General features: G+C 36.5%; 2 protein-coding genes and 1 pseudogene across 6 annotated transcripts in view; 2 read left to right on the top strand and 1 right to left on the bottom strand.

Annotated features, from left to right (window-relative positions):
• TWF1 (twinfilin actin binding protein 1) overlaps nucleotides 1-21849 on the top strand; it is a 372084-nt gene that overhangs the window by 210381 nt on the left and 139854 nt on the right. The gene's annotated exons all lie outside the window — the stretch shown is intronic.
• TMEM117 (transmembrane protein 117) overlaps nucleotides 1-21849 on the bottom strand; it is a 200885-nt gene that overhangs the window by 83268 nt on the left and 95768 nt on the right. For all 4 annotated transcript variants that reach the window (XM_069094237.1, XM_069094238.1, XM_069094240.1 and 1 more), the window contains one exon: nucleotides 19603-19700. In XM_069094237.1, coding sequence (XP_068950338.1) covers nucleotides 19603-19700 — 98 coding nt within the window. The remainder of the gene's footprint in view (nucleotides 1-19602; nucleotides 19701-21849) is intronic.
• LOC138165831 (heat shock cognate 71 kDa protein-like) lies at nucleotides 5670-7597 on the top strand (annotated as a pseudogene).

The following is a 21849-nucleotide window of genomic DNA, read 5'->3' as shown; positions in this document are numbered from 1 at the left end:
AAAATAGATACTTGACCTAGATATAAAACAGGCCTGCACAATCTGCAAGCCTGAGATAAAAGGAGAAGTCTCTCATATAAAGGTCTCATTTCTCAAATATGTAGAGAACTTTGTCAAATTTATAGGAATACAAGTCATTATCTAATTGATAAATGGTCAAAGGATATGAACAGGCAGTTTTCATGAAGAGGTCAAAACTATATATAGTTATATGAAAAAATGCCATAAATCATTATTGATTAGAGAAATGAAAATTAAAACAACTTTGAGATATCATATTACACCTATCAGATTGGCTAAAATGACAGACGCTCTTTGGTTGTGGAATGGTTAAACAAGATGTGGTATATGATTGTGACGGAATACTACTGGGCTATAAGAAATGAGCTGACTGATTTTTGAAAAACATGAAAAGACTTGCACTAAATAATGAACAGTGAAGTGAGTAGCACTGGGAGAATATTGTACATAGGTACAAAAATATTGGTTAATTCATCTTGAGTATGCGAAATACTCAAACCAAATATAAAGGACCTATGAAAGAAGATGGTAGCCACTTCCAGAGAAAGAACTGATAAACAGGAGTATGAATAAGATGGTTACACACACACGTATTTGTGTTTAATTGTAGCCTTTTCTAGATTAGTGTCAGGGGAGAAAGAGAAAAATTAAAAGCACATAGCAGAGAACAAAAGAAAACTTAGAAGGAAGCACAGAAAAGCAGGACAGCTTTGAAAACAATGAGTAAGGGGAGGCCAGGTGGCACAGTAAGATTGCTGGCCCTGGCTTTGGGAGACCTGGGATCGGTTCTGGTCTCAGATACTTGGCACTCACACAAAATAACTGGCCATGTAACCTTGAGCAAGTTTCTTAACCCCAATTGCTTTAAAAAGAAAAGAAAACAATGGGTAGTTTTTCCAAAAAGAGTAAGCATTTTAAAATGAAAAGTCATGGTTTCTATTGAATCCTCCCTTTATGTTGTTCTGTGTACAACATGTTCTTTTTTATCTCTTTTTGTAGTTAAGTTCAAAATTAATAAAAATTTTAAAAAATAAACCCAAGCTTCCCACACATACATAAAAAGAAACAATGACCATGAAGAAGACAGAAGTACAGTTACGTGAAAAGTGAAGTAGAGCCAAGAAAACTAAACACAATGACTAAGCAATATAAATGGAAAAAAATAACAACTACAAAGCAATCAAGGTTAAATGTTGCAAAACTACAAATAATAAGCTTTAAACAGAAAAAGGATGAAATAGAAGAAAAAATCAGAAAAAACATAATTAAGACACTTTTGAAAGTTACATGTTGAATTTTTTATACTCTTACAAAGAAAGCTATTGGGGCAGCCAGGTATCACAGCAAGTAAGAGAACCAGCCCCAGAGTCAGGATGACCTGGGATCAAATCCAGGTTCATACACTTAGCACCTACCCAGAAACATCTGGCCGTGTAACTTTGAGCAAGTTACTTAACCCCAATTGTTTAGGGGCAGCCAGGTGACACAGTGAGTAAGAGCACCAGCCCCAGAGTCAGGATGACCTGGGATCAAATGTGGGCTCTGATACTTAGCACTACACCCAGATATAACTGGCTGTGTAACCTTGAGCAAGTTACTTAAATTTAAAAAAAAAGCAAGCTATATACAATATAATAGAGAGTACCAGTCCTATGTACTCTTTTCTTTTTTGTTGTTCTACTTTACATATATAAATGCTTTTTTGTCAAATTTGTTAAGTTCAGAATTTTAAAATTAACAAAAAGGGCAGGTAACAAAATTGATTTTCTCATGTTTTTGTTTTGATGTGTGTAGTCAAGGGGGAAAGAAAGAGAAATTAAGGGATAAACACACTTCTAAAAGTCTTTCCCTTATCCTATCCCCTTGCCCTCTTTTTTATAAATTAATAAATTTAGACATTTATACCCTTCTAAATGTATACGATGTTCCCTCTTTAACCCAGTTCTTATGAGGGTAAGGTTCCAGCACTACCAACCCTCCATCCATGCTTGCTTCCTTTGTATCAATTTTTCCTTTCACACTTCAATGTATGAGATAATTATTCTTTTTTTACCTCTTCCTACCAAGTTTTAATAAGGGTCTAAGGGATGAAAAGGATAATAGAGTCTAAAGATTTCAGGTGAATTAAAAGATCCAGGAGAAGCAAAGGTGGCAGAATTAGATAATTAGCATGACGATCTAAGTCCCCTAATTCTAACATGTGAACTGATATCACTGTGGATGGGAATGGAAGAATGAGTGGTTGCATAAATGAGGACAGTTGATAAGGCAAGGAGAGTAGGGGATGCACCCTTGAAGTGATGGTAATTCTTAGTGAGAAGATGTTGTAGAAGAATAAGGTAAAGGCAATGGAAGGGAGGAATTATGACTAGTAGACTAGAATGAGAAGTGTAGCAAGAGTTGCAATGAAGAACTTCCTGTGGAGAAGGTGGTATATACCTATTATAGTAGACATATATTAAAGTGTGTTCTTTTCAGGAGGAGTTTGTGTATTGGAAGGTGTAATGGCAAGCAAAGTAGGAATTTTTGCTATTTTTCTGGATTGAGTTTTAGCCAATCAAGTGACTTTGACTGAGCCTCCCTCTGAATGAATTAAGAGTCTTTGTTTGAATTAAGAGTTTTTTTGTCAGAAACAGTAGAATGTAATGGTAATGGGAATTTGAAGATCTTCCATGTATCTTAATAGGCTGAATGTAATCACATGGAGCCCAAGGCTGGAAGGAGTTTGTGGGGGAATATGGAGCAAGAAGGAGCAGAGCTGAATATGAGGAAAGCTGAGAGAGTGAGAGCAGGTGGAGAGAATGTGATATCAGTGCTCTGTCTGTTGATCTGTGTTGATTTCTCAGAAAGAAGCTTTGTCTGTTGGTCTGTGTTGATTCCTCAGACAGAAACCCTGCCTGTTGATCTGAGGATTGTGAGAAGTAGCAAAGGGTTAAGTTTCCACAGGACTGCAAAAATTGCTGAAAGAAGGCTACTGATAAGAGTAATGTTATCAGACCAGACAATAGCCCTGGGAAGAAGTTGGATTCCCAGTTCCCATAGAGGTCTTAGACAACACTAAAGTGAAATAAAAAGAAGTTGGCAACATTAGATGGATTTGACCAATTAGAAAGCAGACAGTGGCTTTGGGATGTTCGGGCCCAAATAAGAACACACCTAGGTTAAACTGGTAAGGGGTCAGGTATTCCAGGGTTATTACTGAATTTGCTTAATGAACCTCATGTATTATGTATATTATCAAACAGAATTAGAGCCTCATTAGTAATAATGAATGATAATGGGGGAAGTGTAGCCAGAAAAGAACAAACCAACCAATCTTCTGAAGGGAGTGTCTGCACCAAATTAATGTGTAAAACATGCTTTGCTTTTGTACCGCCCCCCCCCCAATTCTCCTTCTACAAGAAGGGCAGAGTCTACTTCTGGCCAGAAGTGATCAATTACTCTGGATTTCTCCCTAATAAACTTCTTTTGATATCAGATTTTTGCTATCAATTGTGTTTCTGCATTTCCAAGTTGGTATTTTCAACATGATGATGCTGATAATGTACATAGATATTATTGTAGCCCTGTTAAGCTTTGTCTTCCTAGAAACAGAAGTTGCAGGCAAGAGCCCCTGGAATCTGCTATCATTAGGAGCAAGAAGAGCTTGGAATAGAGAGCCTCCTGTAAGGTAAGACAAGGCGCAGGATCAGAGAGCTGCCTAAGTGTGAATCCAGGTAAGAGTCATGTGAAACCAGGTAAGAACTGGGAGTGCTCAGCCCAAAGAGGAAGAGCCATGGGACTTGAAAATCAACCTCATGTCAAAATGAAAAAGGACTTTACTTGGACACTTTATATTGACTGAGGAGATCGTAACTTACTGTGACCTAGGGGTAGATGGTGTTTGTATTTACTACTACCCCTTAAGAATGTGTTATGCTAGGAAAACCCTAACCTGAGACACCCTGACTTTGGGGATGCTGTGTGGGGATTTCGAGGAACGTTATAAGATATACTGAATGACATGTTTTTTAAGACTGTCTTAAAAAAAACTATGCCACCTTAGTAATAAGTTATGTTATGTTGTTGTGAATGTTATGCTTTACTTTATTAAACAATGTTTAGTTCTGAATAGAGAGTTCTTATACTATGTGACTAGACCCTTAAAATTATTCACAGCAATAGTCTCAGGAGAGCTGCCATGATTGGGGTTACAAAAGGCTTGGCAGGATGCTTTATCTGAGAGAATGTTGTGCCTCCATGGACAACATCTCATTCCAAGAGAAGGGATATATTTATTCTAAGGGGCAGCTGACACCCAGTGTTGGGAGTAAGGGGATAGAATTGATGACAGGATGGCATGATCTTTGGTACAGTGGTGAGTATAGGTCTGGCTTCACAATTTTTAACAATTCACTAATTGTCATTTTCACTAATTTCACAATTAGGTGATTTCTATTATTTAGTTCTGTTTCCATTTGGCACTACATCCTTCATAAACTGATATTTCTAAAAGGGACAAGCAACAAAAAAAATGGAGCCCCATAAACCTGGGACTTCAAAAGCTTAACCTCCTGACAACAGATAAAATAAAGAAATTATTAAAAAGGAGGAAAACCAATGATTTGGGAAATAAAATTAAAAAAAAAACTTTTGACAAAGGAAAAAGAAAAGAAAGTTATGAAAAATAAGAAATTAAAGGATAGTCTGGAAGATTTTAAACTAATTGCTTAATCATGTGGAGAAATTGAATAGATAATTAAATAAATAAAGTAATGAAAAATTTAAGCAAATGCAAAGACATTAACAAATATTAGGCAAACAGGAATGGGCAGTGTGTATGTGTGTGTGTAGCCTATAAGAACAGAGTAGCATCAAACTAGTGTAAGCAAAACAAATCAAGGGGACAGAAAAATGATTTAAAAGAAGATGACAAAAAATCAACAGCACAAAATAAATAAATGGAAGAAAACACAAGCCTAACAATAATAACTTTCCATATGAATAGATTGCTTGGTTTGGATTCTTTCCGAACTTGCTGGCACTGGAGGAGGAGTACAAGTTTCTGCAGCCCTCTGGGTCACAAAGGCCTCAGACCCTCTCTCAAAAGGAGAAAGCATGGATCTAAGAGAACATGAACATGCTGTTGCTTCTGCCTCTGTTTTACACATGCTTTCCTCCTTTTAAACAAAGGAACCTAGAGATTGCTATGAACATGTGAGATTCAAAAAGTCAAAAGAGCAAACCAACAGGAGGTCTAGGAGTAGAATACATGTAGTCAGTCAGTACAGCATGAGACCTTCAGGAAAAACCTTTAGGACCCATGCCAGCAGTAGCTAAAGTATGGACTCCTCCATCCATCAATCATACAATTTTATCTGAATGTAAACTTGTTACAGTGAAATTTGTATTGAATTTCAGCCCTCTCCCCAGAGACTGAGATAAGAAGTTGAGAGCATATTCCACCAAGAGTTAAGAGGGGAAAATATATACAGCTCTATTCTTGCTGTATCTTAAGTAAATATCCTATTTGTAAACACACACTAGAATCACACTAGAATGCATACTCAAGGCAATACCATTAGAAAAATATCCAAAGCTACTCAGAGCAGCAGCAGCCCTTCTCTCTCCACAGTGGTCAGCTATGACCCCCCAACTCCTCAGCAACCATGTCGAAGGGACCCGCAGTTGGCATTAATCTTGGCACCACTTACTCCTGTGTGGGAGTCTTCCAACATGGGAAAGTGGAGATCATTGCTAATGACCAAGGAAACAGGACCACCCCAAGCTATGTTACCTTCACCGACACAGAACGTTTAATCGGTGATGCTGCAAATAATCAAGTTGCAATGAAACCCACCAACACAGTTTTTGATGCCAAATGTCTGATTGGTCACAGATGTGATGATGCAGTTGTACAATCAGACATGAAGCATTGGCCTTTTACGGTGGTGAGTGATGCAAGCAGGCCTAAGGTCCAAGTGGAGTACAAAGTGGAGACCAAAAGTTTATATCCAGAGGAAGTATCTTCTATGGTCTTGACCAAGATGAAAGAAATTGCTGAAGCTTGCCTTGGGAAGACTGTCATAAATGCTGTGGTCACAGAACCAGCCTATTTCAAAAATTCCCAATGTCAGGCTACCAAAGATGCTGGAACCATGGCTGGTCTCAATGTGCTCCGAATCATCAATGAGCCAACTGCTGCTGCTATTGCTTATGGCTTGGACAAAAAGGTTGGTGCCGAGAGAAATGTGTTGATCTTTGACCTTGGAGGTGGTACTTTTGATGTCCCCATTCTTACCATTGAAGATGGCATCTTTGAGGTCAAGTCCATAGCTGGGGACACCCACTTGGGTGGGGAGGACTTCGACAGCCGCATGGTCAACCATTTCATTGCCGAGTTCAAGTGAAAGCACAAGAAGGACATCAGTGAGAACAAGAGGGTTTTTTGCTGTCTCTGCACTGCTTGTGAACATGCAAAGCATACCCTCTCTTCCAGTACCCAGGCCAGTATTGAGATTGATTCCCTCTATGAAGGTATCAACTTCTACACATCAATCACCCAAGCCTGTTTCGAAGAGCTAAATGCTGATCTCTTCCATGGCACCCTGGACCCTATGGAGAAGGCCTTAAGAGATGCCAAGCTAGATAAGTCTCAGATTCAAGACATCATCTTGGTGGGTGGTTCCACTCAAATCCCCAAAATCCAGAAGCTTCTGCAAGGCTTCTTCAATGGCAAGGAGCTCAATAAAAGTATCAATCCTGATGAGGCTGTTGCTTATGATGCAGCTGTCCAGGCTTCCATTTTGTCTGGAGATAAATCTGAGAATGTGCAGGACTTCCTGTTGTTGAATGTCACTCCTCTTTCCCTTGTAATTGAAACTGCTGGTGGAGTTATGACCGTTCTGATCAAACGCAATACCACTATCCCCACCAAGCAGACACAGACCTTTACACCTATTTGGACAACCAGACTGATGTGCTTATTCAGGTTTATGAAGGTGAGAGAGCAATGACGAAGGATAACAACCTGCTTGGCTAATTTGAGCTCATAGTAATTCCTCCAGCACCCAGGGATGTTCCTCAGATTGAAGTAACATTTGACATTGATGCAAATGGCATCCTCAATGTTTCTGCTGTGGATAAGACCACAGGCAAGGAGAACAAGATCACCATCACCAATGATAAAGGAAGTCTGAGCAAAGAAGACATTGAGCATATGGTCCAGGAGGCTGAGAAATACAAGGCTGAGGATGAAAAGCAGAGAGACAAGGTGTCTTCCAAGAATTCTCTTGAATCTTATGCTTTCAACATGAAAGCAACTGTAGAGGATGAAAAACTGCAAGGCAAAATTGTTGATGAAGACAAACAGAAGATCCTTGACAAATGTAATGAAATAATCAACTGGCTGGATAAGAACCAGACTGCTGAGAAGGAAAATTTTGAGCATCAGCAGAAAGAATTGCAGAAGGTCTGAAACCCCATCATTACTAAGCGGTACCAGAGTGCAGGAGGCATGCCTGGTGGGTTCCCAGGGGGTGGGGCAGCCCCATCTGGAGGTGCTTCTTTTGGACCTACCATTAAAGAGGTCGACTAAACACACCAGAAGAAAGAGCATTCCACACAGCTTTCTAAAAATTGAAGGACTCAAATTTGTAGCCAAGACAGTAGCAGTTTAAAAGTAACATTAAAGCTACTGTATAAATCTGGGCATTCTGAATACTTGAATGTGTGCAGAGGGAGAGAAGTGAACAACATTGCATTTTATCAGTACTGTAAACAAGTGGAAATGCAATTGCCTTGGAGAATAAAATCTATTTAAAATTGGCACCATAAAAAAAAAACATCCAAAGACCCCCTCACAAATAGCCCTAGAACTCTGAGGAGTTATATATAGCTAGCCAAATGAGGACTGAGGTTAGGATCTCCACTAGAGTGTATATTCAATGTAACAAGGCAATAACAAAACTTCGCTGTCTATATGTGGAGAAAAAAAAATGTGAATGGATTAAAGAATCACAAAAATGACAGAAAAAGAAAGGAAAATAAAACCCAGCATACTCATCTAAAAAGTAAAGGCACATATACAAGAATATGAGAAGCTGGAATAAAAATTTGCTATTGCAACTAAGTTGCAATCAGGCTATTTAAACAAAATAAAGCTTGAAGTTCAGAGAATCAATAAACAAGGGATATACAACATTCTAAAGAAACCATAGGAAATAAATCAATATAAATAATAAATATTAAACACATATGAAACAATTGGTATAGTACCTAAATTAATAAAGAAAAAGTTAATTGAATTGTAAAAATATATAAAGAATAAAAATAATTTAAGAAATTTTACTATTTCTTATAAACAAAAAGGAAAATAAAGAGCTAAGGAAGCTGCTGGGGAATTTAGTGAAAGATTTTCATTGAAGGTCATCACGGTTGGCCATAAGTGGAATATGCTAAGAGATCTAAACCACTAGAAAGTCCAAGAGCCCTGGAAACAGAAGTTCTCCCTGAACCCCAGAGATATGAATGACAGCTGTTTTTGCAGGTGCTGCAGCACTATTCAGCAAACACAAGTACTGAAAACCCAAAAAAATAAAGGTCCCAAAGTCCTTGATATTGTCAAATGGCTTAACATCAGAAATGAACTGGAAATTCATTGGAAACAATATTAAAGAAGGCAAACTTCCAGGGTGGCCAGGTAGCGCAGTGAGTAAGAGCACCAGCCCCAGAGTCGGGATAACCTGGGATCAAATCCGGGCTCCGCCACTTAGCACCCACCCAGAAACACCTGGCCGTGTAACCTTGAGCAAGTTACTTAATTCCAATTGCTTAAAAAAAAAGGCAAACTGCCACTGGATTTGCAAATGACCCCTAAAGACCATTCTATTAGTACTTTTCTCATAGTAAGTACTTAACAAATGATTTTTCATCCATCCATTCATCCTGCCATCATCTGAATAAGAACACCCAAGAATATAAATATTTCTTAGCACAATACCGTTCCTTTAATAAAAACAGACCATGTCATAGGACACAACAATTTTGAAAATAAAGAAGCAAAAATATGAAACCATTCTTTACAGATTATAATGCAAAAAGAAGTGACTTCTATAGAAATATAAGCAAAAAGAAAGACTTAAATGGAGATTTAAAATGACATCCTAAATAATGAAGAATAATGAGTGGGCCAAACAGCAATAAATCAATAGACAAAAAAATAACATCTTTAAAAGTTACAGCAAAGTCCATAAAGAAATAATAGAAAGGGAATTCCCATTTAAAATAATTTCAAAATTCATAAAATAGTTGAAAGCCAATCTACCAAGACAATTTGAGATTTATACAATGGATAATTACAGAACACTACTCAAAGAAATTAAAAATGACTTTAATAATTGCAAGAAAAATTAGTACTCATTGATGGGCCATGCCAACATAATAAAAAATGACAATACTAGGTAAATTAATATATATATATATATTTATTTAGAAATACACCAATGAAACCACTAAAGAAAAAGTTTACTTTCCCTTTTGAAAATTTTTTAAATTTGAATTTAAACATAAAAAGAACATCAACAAACACAGAGGAACACAGTATTTTTTATTAACTTGTGAATTTCCATCTCATAACAGTTGTTTTTTAAGTATATAATGAATTCTATGTATTACTTTCAAAATGTCCAAAATGTCCTGATTGGGGGCTTTTAGGAGCCTAGTGGTAGACTAAGAAGTAAGTCAATCTCACTCTCCCCTTTTGACCCTTAAAACCCAGAAAATATAGCCACAGGAAAAACCCTGAAAAAGTTGAGCCAGCAGAAAGACAGGGTGCAGCAGTTTTGTAGCCTAAGACGCTTTGGGGATTAATGAGAAAGGTCCCTCTTGCTCTGGTGGAAGAGGAGCAGTATAGGACAGGAGGTGCCCCAGCAAGCCCCACCTCAGCAAGCCAGAGGAGATCCTGAGACCCAGGACTACAGCTGGCAAGCGCCAACACCAGAACACTCCGCCCCTCTCCCACTCACCCAACTGAGAGTGCCTGGGCACAGGCAAGGGAACTGGTAGACTCCAGTTTGGAAAACTACCACGTGCACTAGCAGGCAAATGTCCTCCAGCATCAAAACCTCTCCATGCTTCAGCACAACTCCAGGAAGCACAAGTGCAAGTAGACAGGCATCCTCCAACAGCCAAACCTTCCAGGGAGCAAAGCAGCCCAGATGATCAGGTGTTCTACAGGGCCCAGACCCCCACCCCCCACCCCCAGAGTTTCAGTGTTGCTGAACCCAGTTTAGCACTGATAACTACCAGATCCCTGTCTCAAGTTGCCAGTACCTTAGGCCTCAGCACACAAAGCCAATGATCAGGAACCTGGCCCCCAGCACAAGAAGCTTGGGTCAGTGCTTCCTATGTTCCAGAAGATGACCTCAACTTTAAAAGCCAAGAAATAGGTATGAGCAAAAAGAAGAAATGGACAATGACCACAGAGTTTCTATGGGGACATGGAAGATTGAAACACAAATTCAGAAGAGGACAACATTGTCAATATAATGACATCAGAAACCTCAAAGGGGAATAGAACTGATTGCAGAGCCAAAAACCCATCTTGGAAGCTCAAGAAGAATTTTAAAACTCAAAGAAGAGAGATAGAAGAAAAATTGGGAAACATAATCTGTCTTGGAAGCCCCAAAGACTATAAAACTGTGAATACCCTTTGAACCAGCAATACCACTTCTATTTCTGTATCCCAAAGAGATCATAAACAAGGGGAAAGGACCCACATATACAAAAATATTTATAGCACTTTTTGGTGGTGGCCAAGAATTGGAAATATAGAGGATGTCCAAGTTGTGGCATATGAATGTAATGGGATACTATTGTTCCTCAAGAAATGAAGAACAGGTGGTCTTCAGAAAAACATGAAAAACTTACATGAACAGATGCTGAGTGAAGTGAGCAGAACCAGGAGAACATTGTACACAGTAACAGCAACATTCTGTAATGACCAACTTTGATAGACTTAACTCTTCTGAGCAACACAAGCATCTAAGATCATTCTAAAAGACACATGATAGAAAATGCTGTCCAGATCCTGAGAAAGAACTATGGAATCTGAATGCAGATCAAAGCATATGATCTCTTTTCTTTTTTTTTCTTTTCTTCTTTCTTATGGTTTTTCTCTTTAGTTCTAATTCTTCTTTACACATGACTAATGTGGAAATGTGTTTAATATGATTGTACATGTATAGACTATATCAAATTGCATGCCATCTTGGATAGGGGGAGCAGAGGGAGGGGGAAAAAATTTAGAACTCAAAATCTTATAGAAATAAATGCTGAAAACTAAAAACATATAAATAAATAATTTAAAAATAATAAATAAAAATTAATTAATTAAAAAAGAAAAATTATCAAGGAAAGCTGGGATGATTTTCTAAAGCCAGAGGTAAAATAGAAATTGAAAGAATCCACTGGTCACCTCCTGAAAGAAATCCTCAGATGAAAACTCCCAGGAATATTATAGCCAAACAGAGTTCCCAGGTCAAGAAGAAAAAAATGAGATGTCTTTATGCAACAATCAGGATAACACAACATTTAGCAGCTTCTACATGAAAGGATTGAAAAGGTTGTAATATGATATTCTGTTAGGCAAAGGAGCTAAGATTACAAACAAGAATTACCTACCCAGCAAAAGTGAGTATAATCCTTCAGGGGAAAAATTAGATTTCTAGTGAAATAGAGGACTTTCAAACATCCCTGATATAAAACCAAGTGCTGAACAGAAAATTTTACTTCCAAATACAAGACTCAAGAGAAGCATAAAAAGGTAAACAGAAAAGAGATATGATAAGGGATTCAATGAGGTTAAATTGTTTACTACGTGGGAACATGATACATGTAACTCCTGAGCACTTTAAAATTACTAAAGCAGTTAGAAATAGTATACAGAAGTCACAGGTGTGAGTTGACTATAATGGGATGAAATCCTAAAATAATAAAATAAAGGGATAAGAAAGAGGGATGACTAAGTTAGGATGATATCTAAAAAGACAAAATTGAGGGGTGGGAAAGAGGGATTCACTGGGAGAAGGAAGAAGGGAAAGGTAGAATGGAATAAGTTAAAGAGATATAAAAGAGTCTTTTATAGTGATGGGGAAGTGGGAAGTTTGGCAGACATTTCTTGAATTTTACCCTCCTCAGAATTGACTCAAAGAGGGAATAACATACACTCTCAATTGGGTATAAAAATCTATTTTATCCTATAAGGAAAGAGGGGAAGGAGATAAGAGAAATGAGAGGAGCTGATAGAAAGGAGAGTAGACTGGGGGAGATGGTGGTCAGAAGCAAAACACTTTTGAGAAGGTACAGAATGAAAGAAAAAGAAAGAGAAGGATAAACAGGGGAAATAGAAGGGAAGAAAATACACAGTAATCACAACTGTGCAAAATTTTTATAACATATTTCTGTTATTGTTTTATTTTTCAAAAATATAGAGAACTATGTAAAATTTATAAAAATATGAGTCATTCTCCAATTGATAAATAGTCAAAAGATATGAATAGGTAGTTTTCAGATGAAGAAATCAAAGCGGGGCAGCCAGGTGGTGCAGTGAGTAAGAGCACTGGCCCCAGAGTTGGGAGACCTGGTATCGGTTTCAGGCTCAGATACTTAACACCCATGCAAAAATAACTGGCTGTGTAACCTTGAGCAAGTTACTTAACCCCAATTGCTTAAAAAAAAGAAAGAAATCAAAGCTATCTATAGTCACATAAAAAGGCTCTAAATCACTATTGATTAGAGAAATGCAAATTAAAACAACTCTGAGATACCACATCATACCTATCAGATTGGTTAATATGAAAGAAAGGGGAAATGACATGTTGAGGAAGATGTGAGTAAAATGGGCCACTAGAGCACTGTTGATGAAGTTGTAAACTGATTCAACCATTCTGGAGAGCAATTTGGAACTATGCCCAAAGGGCTATAAAACTCTCTGACCCAGAAATATCACTGGGTCTGTACCCCAAAGAGATTTATTTAAAAAGGAAATGGACCTATAATGCACAAAAATATAGCAGCTCTTTTTGCTATGGCAAAGAATTGAAAATTGAAGGGATGCCCATCAAATTGTGAAATAGCTGAACAAGTTGTGGTTTATTATTGTGATGAAATACTATTGTGCTGTAGGAAGTTATGAGCAGACAGACTTCAGATAAACCTGGAAAGACTTACATGAATTGATTCAAAAAGAAGTGAGCAGAACCAGGAGAAGAGTGCACACAGTGATAGCAATATTGTACAATGATCAGCTGTGAATGACTTGGCTGTTCTCAATAATAAGACAGTTTCTATATAATATATATATATTATGTATATTAATATAATACATATTAATATATAATAATAAGATCTAAGACAGTTCTGAAGGAGTTATGATAAAAAATGCTATTCACCTCCAGAGAAAGAACTAATGGAGTCTGAATTAAGATCAAAGCAAGTTTTTTTTAACTTTATTTTTCTTGGGGGTTTTTGTCTGTTTTCTTTCATAACATGACTAATATAGAAATATGTTTTGCATGACGCCACATGGATAACCTATATCAAATTGCTCACCTTCTCAATGAGGGGGGAGGAGAAGGACAATGGAAGAGAATTCAGGACTCAAAATAAAAAAAAAACAAATGTTAAAATTTATTTTATATGTAATTGTGGGAAAATAAAACATTGGGCACCTAGGTGGTTCAGTGAATAGAGCACCAGCCCTGGAGTCAGGAGGACCTGAGTTCAAATCCAGCCTCAGACACTTAACACAAAGCTAGCCATGTGACCTTGGGCAAGTCACTTAACCCCAATTGCCCCCCTCCAAAAAGCAAAAAAAAAAACCATTAAGAACAAGAAAAATATAATTTAGTTAATCCATCATATATTTTAGTAACAATGGTTTTGTTGCTGATACTTAAAGGAAATTTAACTACTCTATTTCCTCCAAAAATTTAAATATTTTAACTTTACTATTTGTAAGAGAAAGATAATAAACCTAAAATTTTAAAAACCATGAATAAAAACAGGTGGCTTGTAGTGAGATGTTTTTAAGTGGAATACAGGCTGACCACTGAATATAATGAAATGTGAACTATATAACACTTCGAAAAAACAGTTATTTAGAATATATGTTTTAAGTTCAAACCATGATTAAAATGTTTACAGTTTGCATGCACATAATATTTCATGTGTCAGTTATTGAATCCCTGGTCATTTCATAGGACAATATCTCTGTGTAAGTGGATTTCCTGCATGGTTTTACACGCAAGTCATTTTAATTTCATAATAACAATAGTAATAGCTAGCATTTACATACTACTTTATAGTTTGTAAAGCACTTTACAAATATTACCTCACTTTATTCTTTCAACAATTCTGGAAAGTAGGTACAGTTATTACCCTCGTTTTACATATAAGGGACAATCTACCCTTTACTTGAAGACCTACAAGGAGGGGTTTCCCACCATCTCCCAAAGCAGTTCATTAAACTTTGAACACTTCTAATTCTTGGGAAGTTTTTTTCTCCCCTGACATCCAGCCTAATTCTCACCTTTGTAGCCCAGGATCACTTTAAGGAGTGGGGTTGCTCCTATACCACACTGATGGCAATTTACTTTGTAATCCACTAAAATGCTCATCCTTTTTTTGTTTTTTTTTTAGTACTTCTGCCTTACCATGCCTCCCCATCTATCATTAAAAATTAATTTTTATAATTAAGAATTTACATTCATCCTTACTATATTCCATTTTATTAGATTCCATCTAATGTTATAATTTACTAGAGAAATGTAAAAAACTTTGAGATTTTTTTTTAAATCAACAGATTAGGTAAAGAAAAATTATACATCCTCACCATTTGCCCATCAAGGTGATCCTCTCAACATAACTTTGCATAATAACTAATTATTCTTCTCTAACCCATTCCTCTCCCACTTCCTTTATAAAACACTAAGTACAAAATATATTCTATGTCCAGACTTTCACTGTCAAATTGGGCTGATAGGCATTATAAATTCTCTTTTCTAGTTGCATGCTCAATTCATTTATCTGTTCTTTCTTTCTTTTATTGATTTAAGTATTTAGATATCTAAATTTTCCCTTAAATATTGCTTTGGCTACATCCCACAATTTTTGCTATATTGTCTAATTGTCATTATCTTTATCAGTAAATCATCATGTCTTACTTTTCTAAAATTCTATTCATTTGCTTATTTATTTTTTGGTTAAGTTTATCTATGTCTGAGGTGGGTAAATAACCCCCCCCCCACTATTAATATTGTTTTTCTATTTCCTCCTATAATTCATTTAACTTCAGGAATTAGGATATATGTCATGTGGTATAAATATGTTCAACACTGATATTAATTCATTGTAGTTTCCCTGATTAGTTCCTTTAATTCAGGTTATTTATGATAGCTTTTGCTGTTGTGTAGTTGCTTTACAATCATGTCTAATCCATGTTATGGGGGTTTTCTAAGCAAAGATATTCGAATGGTTTGCCATTTCCTTCTCCAGCTCATTTTACAGATGATGAAACTGAGGCAAACAGGGTTAAGTGACTTGCTCAGAGTCACATAGGTCATCATTGTCTGAGGCCAGATTTGATCTCACAAAGATGATTCTTCCTGACTCTAGGCCTGGTGCCACCTAGCTGCCCTATCGATGATGGCTACTCCTACCTTTTTTGCTTCAAGATGAAGTGTAATAGATTCTGCTATAGCCCCTTATTTTCACTCTGTGTATGTCTTTCTGTTTCAAGTACATCTCATCTAAAGAACATATTGTTGGTTTCTGGTTTTAATACCTTCTGCTATCCTCTTCATTTTATAGGTAAATTCTTCTCATTCACCTTTACAATGTATTTTCCTCCATCCTCTTCTCTCCTATTTGTCCTCTTTATTTTTCTCTGTCCCCTCCTCCCTCCCTCTTATCACCCCTTGCTTTCTCTAAGCCCCTTCCTCTCCTACTTCCTTCTTAGTTAAGATGATTTCTATATACAACTGTCTATGCATGTATATATGTATATACATAAATATATGTATGTATATTCTGCCCTCTTAGGTGAGGGTGAGGTTCAAGCATTGCTCACTCCCCCCTCCATTGTAAAAACTCTTCCTTACACATTTCTTTTGAGAAAATTTTTCCCATTCTTCCTCTCCTTTCTTCCTTTTTTTTGGTGCATCCCTTTTTCTCACCTTCAATTCTTCTGTTGAGATCATCCCAACATAATAGACCGAAACCCACACCATCTGTCTAAGTAAACTTTCTAACAGCCCTAATGATGAAAAAGTTCTTTGGGGTTATATTATTATATTCCTATATATGAATATAGATAGTTTAATGTTATTAAGTCCTTTATGATTCCTTTTTTATGTTTGCCCTTTCATGCTTCTCTTGAGTCTAATGTTTGTAGGTCAAAATTTCTATTTGACTAGAATATTAGTAGTTTAGGAAACTACAAATACATCAGGAATTCTTGGAAGTTCTCTATTTCATTAAATGACTATTTTTCCCCTGTAGAATTATACTTAGTTTTGCCAACAGATTATTCTTGATTTGCCTTCCAGAATATCATATTCCAAGCCTTCCACTTTTTAAAATAATGGTAGTTGCTAAATTTTGTGTTATTCTGACTGTGACTCAATGATACTTGAATTCTTTTTTTTCTGACTGCAGTATTTTCTGTTTGATCTATGAGTTCTGAAATTTGGCTACAATATTTCTGGGAATTTTCATTTTGGGATTTCAGGAGGTGATTAATTGATTCTTTCCATTTCTTCTTTGCCCTCTGGTTCTTTGAGATCTGAAGTTTTCCTTGCTAATTTCTTGAAATATGATGTCAGGTTCTTTTTTTTATCATGGCTTTTAGTCCAATAATTCTTAAATCACATCTCCTCTATTTTCTAGGTTAGTCATTTTTTTTCTATTAGATATTTCACATTTTCTTCAATTCCTTTTGTTCTTTTGGTTTTGTTTTTTTTTGCTTTGTTTTGTTTCTTGATGTTTTACGAAGTCATTAGCTTTCAATTGACCAATTCTAATTTTTAAGGAATTATTTTCTTCAGTGAAGTTGTACCTAATTTGTCCAATTCTGATTTTTAAGTTATTTTCTTTTTTTAATTGAATTTTATTTATTTGTTTGTTTTTAGTTTTCAACATTCATTTCCATATGCTTTTGAAATTTCAATTTTCTCCCCTACCCTGCCCTCTCCCTAAGGGGGTATGCAATCTGATATAGGCTTTATATGTACATTCATATTAAACACATTTTCACATTAGTCACATTGTAAAGAAACATTAGAACTAATGGGAGGAACCATGAGAAAGAAGAAACAAAAGAAAAAAGAGAGCAAATAATATGCTTCTATCTGCATTCAGACTTCATAGTTCTTCCTTTGGATGTGGACAGCATTTTCCATCATGAGTCTTTTGGAGTTGTCTTAGATCCTTGCATTGCTGAGAAGAACCAAGTCTAGGAAAATTAGTCATGGCATCATGTGGTTGTTACTATGTACAATGTTACCTGGTTCTATTCACTTCACTCAGCATCAGTTCATATAAGTCCAGGTTTTTCTGAAATCAAATTGCTCATAATTTCTTATAGCACAATAGTTTTCCATTACATTCATGTACCACAGCTTATCCAGGCAGTCCCCAATTGATGGGCATCCCCTCGATTTCCAATTTTTGGCCACCATGAAGAGAGATGCTATAAATATTTTTGTACATGTGGATCCTTTCCCCATTTTTATGATCTCTTTGTGATACAGATAAGGAGTTATTTTCTTCAGCATTTTTGTACCTCTTTTTACCAAGCTCTTAATTCTCTTTTCAAAATTTTCTTGTATTTCTTTCACTTCTTTTCCTAACCTTTTCTCTGCTAATTTTATTTTATTTTTAAGATTCTTTTTTGCTTTTAAAAAAATCTCTTTCTTTAGTTCTTCTGGAAATTCTTATTGATCTTATGCCTAATCTACATTTTTCTTTGAGGCTTTGTTTGTATATGTTTTCAAGTAGTTTTTGAGCTTCCCTGTCATCATAAAAGCTTTTTTAATGTCAAGCTCTTTTTTAGTTGTTTTCTCATTTTTCCAGCCTATTCCTTGACTTTGGACTTTATGTTAGAGTTCCACTCTTCTCACCTGGGGTGGGGGTGGGTGTTGGGGCAGAGTTTGTTTGATCTGGTCTTGTGATTTTTATACTCTGTTGCTTTCTTAGCTAGGTCTAAAGGACTAAAAAATATTTTGGCACTTTTAAGGTTGTGTTATCTAGGAAGAGTGGTGGTTATTGCCCTCCTGGACTTTACTTTGGTCCTTTCCCAGGAAGGGCCCCTGCTCCCTCTACCACAATTCCTCTCTGCCCTGGAACTGTAACTCATGGTCAAGTAAGGCCCCTGTTTCCTTGCAAGTACATTCCTCTCTGTCCTGGAATTACCCCAGAATAGGGTAATGAGTACTGAAGCTGTCAAGTGGTGCCTTTTCTTTCACCTAGTGATAGCACAAGGGTCCCCTATAATCTTTCTGAGCAGGTATTAAATCCCTTGTTGTTCCTTGGTGATGAGTACTTCTGGTATCACTGTTACTCTTGCTGCTTCTGCCATGTCCAAGACTCACAACTGGTGCGGAATCTAACATGCCCCACTCCAAACCAGAATTCCCACACCAGTGCCCACTCTTTCCCTAAGATGGTCTGGAATGAAAAAAAAAAATAACTCACTATGACTTTTTCCCACTTAGAATTTGGTTTGATTTACTTTTAAAAAATTGTTTAGAGAGGCATATTGGGCAAGCTGGACAACAATGTTCATTTTACTCTGCCATCATGGATCCACTCTCATAATTCTCTTTTTTTAATTTCCAAAGCCTACCTAGCCTACATTTTTGCAAGTGCTTGTAGATAAATATGTAGATAGATAGATAGATAGATAGATGGATGGATGGATGGATGGATGGATGGATGGATGGATGGATGGATGGATGGATGGATGGACGGACAGATAGACAGACTGATAGACCAATAAATAATTTATTGAGTTCTTGCTATCTTTCAGGCACTGCAATAAGTATTGTCAATATAGAAATAAGTAAGCAGATTTTCTACCCTCAAGTAACTAATATTCTAATGAAGGAAAACAAAATATAAAAGGAAACTAGAAGGGTGTGGGGGTGAGGGGCAGCTACCCCCGCAGTAGCATGATATGGAATGGGTAGGAAGCAGCACAGAGACCTGGACTCTGGTAAAATAAGACCTTTCAGAGCTAAAGGATCCAGAGACAGAGTACAGGTTACGAATGGGGAGATGATGGTCTGAATAGAGCTGAAGGGAGCTGATATGGTGGAGTGGACCTTAACAAGGTAGGACAAAAGGGATTTAGAGTCAGAACAGAATTGATTTGATGAATATTAATGTTGTCTATTGATACAATAACAAGGTTATGATTTAAATTATTTACATAAAGCATAGCTTTAAAGTATTTCATTACACTTCAAATACTTCCCAACAATAAAACATAAATTACATAAATCTGAGGTCTAATAAAATGTATAGGAAAAAATAATTTCCTACCAGAACAAAATTATTCTGATATTTCCTTTTTTCCAGAAAGCTCTAGCAGATTTTCCCCAATCAGGATATGGTTTGTCCTGAAGCATCATATCAGTGACCTGAAGAAACAAAACAAAATTATTCTATACTGTGAAAAAAATGTTAAAATCAGAGTGCAAACATGTAATTTACAATAGTGTGAATAAGATAAAATAATTTACAATAACTTAGAATAGTGTGAACAAGATAAAATCTTTGAATTTAGTATATTTTCAAGGATAAAATTAATATAACATCATTTCAATTAAAGTTGATAGATAGATAGATAGATATAGATATATATAGATATATGTCAGTCAGATATAAGTACATGGAACTAAAGAACAGTATATTATCCTGACCTAATATGTCTCTAATGTATGGAATTTTTTTTCATTAATCAACTTCTTCTTTGAAACAATTTTCCTATTTATCATGTAATACACATAGCTTATACAAGAGACCATAACACCATATAGAGCTGCTGTGCCAGAAACCTACATCTAGCTCAATAACTAAATAACTATTAAATTCTAGTATAATATTGATACCTAATATTTGAATATCATTTAACAATTATAGAATCTTAGGAAAACAGATTAGGAGCTTGATGGGATCTTAGAAGTAATCTAGTTCAAATATCTCATTTTGCAAATGAGGATCTAAGGCCAATAGAGATTAAGTGACTTACTCCAAGTCACATGGGTATTAGTTTGTAGAGCTGGAAATCTCTCAGGGCTAGTCTTATCACATAGGCTCTCAGGGTTCAGAGAGATTAGGGTAATTCTTTTCTCTGCTACAACTTGACCAAAACTCCATTGGCTTTGTTCTCCTCATTGTTAAGGATCAGTAACCCACTTCCATTTAACCACTTTAATGCAGGGCATATTTTATAAAGGGATATTTAGTTCAATGATGCAGAAATAACAAATGTGAATTTTCTCCAGTTCTCTGAGGTATATCCTCCCCTACACCACCCTGGTCTCTAAGGAAGTAAATTTGAAACTGAGCTTAATTCCTACATAGCATTGGTTTCATTAAGTTTCTGTTCAGATGCAGTATGTCTGTCAAATGATTGTTTCCATTTGACTAGGATACTGAGAGTCACTTTTAATGATACCTCTTTGCTTCTCGGGGCATTGATACTAGGCTGGCTGCAATATCTAATATGGATTCCAATTTTCAGATGCCTGTGGTTTGCTTTCCTGACCAAATCATAGACTCCACTATCTGCATCTAGAATTAAAAAAACAAACAAGTGAAAAGACCATGGACCAAGCTCAATTTCTTTAAAAAAAAAATAATTTACTGGGGCGGCCAGGTGGTGCAGTAAGAGCATTCGTCCTGGCGTCAGGACACCCAGGATCGGTTCCAGCCTCAGATACTCAGCACCCACAAAAAAATAACTGGCCATGTAACCTTGAGCAAGTTACTTAACCCCAATTGCTTTAAAAAAAACTAATTTACTTTTAGTTTTCAACATTTACTTCTATAAGATTTTAAGTTCCAAATTTTCTCCCCATCTCTCCCCTCACCCGACCCCAAGAGAGTGTGCAATTTGATATAGGCTCTACATACATATTCACACAAAGACCCATTTCTAACAGGCCATATGATGACCTCAAAGGAGAAGTGGACCCTATGGTCCTTCCCACTATTACATGGTCTCTCATCACAAGAAAAAGCATCACCAAACTTTCCAAGACACAAATGTTGTAAAGATACAACTGAAGTTGAATCCAATCAATTACAAAGAGGTAGTTCACAACCATGTAATAAGCTAAATTAAGCCAATTACAGAATGTTTTTGTGTTTAATTTTTTTTCAAGATGCTTTCCTCATATCATCTGGATTATCTCAGAAGCCATCTCCCTACCATCCTCTATACAGAGAGGTTACATCTGCTAGACAAGCTGAAGGGGTCTCTACATGTACCAGATCCCCATTACATTTATAAAGGAAGTCAGAACCTTTTACTCCTTTAGACAAAAACAAACCTAATTTTTGTCACTGGTGATTCATTGCAGGAGCAAAGACCGTGAGGTTAAATACTCAACTTTCTTGATACTGGAGAAAGTCAAGGTGAGGAGAGAGAGGAAGGAAGAAAAAAACAGGTGTGAGTAGGGAGAGAGTTGATTAGAGAGTTGATCAAGGAAGAACCCATCCAGCAGGCATGGTCTGTGAAAGTTTTGACTCTGGGCCCTTTCTGGTTGGGAGAGGAAAGGGAGG

This window comes from Petaurus breviceps, unplaced genomic scaffold (assembly GCF_028583685.1).
Source record: "Petaurus breviceps papuanus isolate PSGF00001 unplaced genomic scaffold, PetGlider_PUasm1.0 216, whole genome shotgun sequence".
Lineage (NCBI taxonomy): Eukaryota > Metazoa > Chordata > Mammalia > Diprotodontia > Petauridae > Petaurus > Petaurus breviceps.
This window is presented reverse-complemented; position numbering and strand designations above follow the sequence as displayed.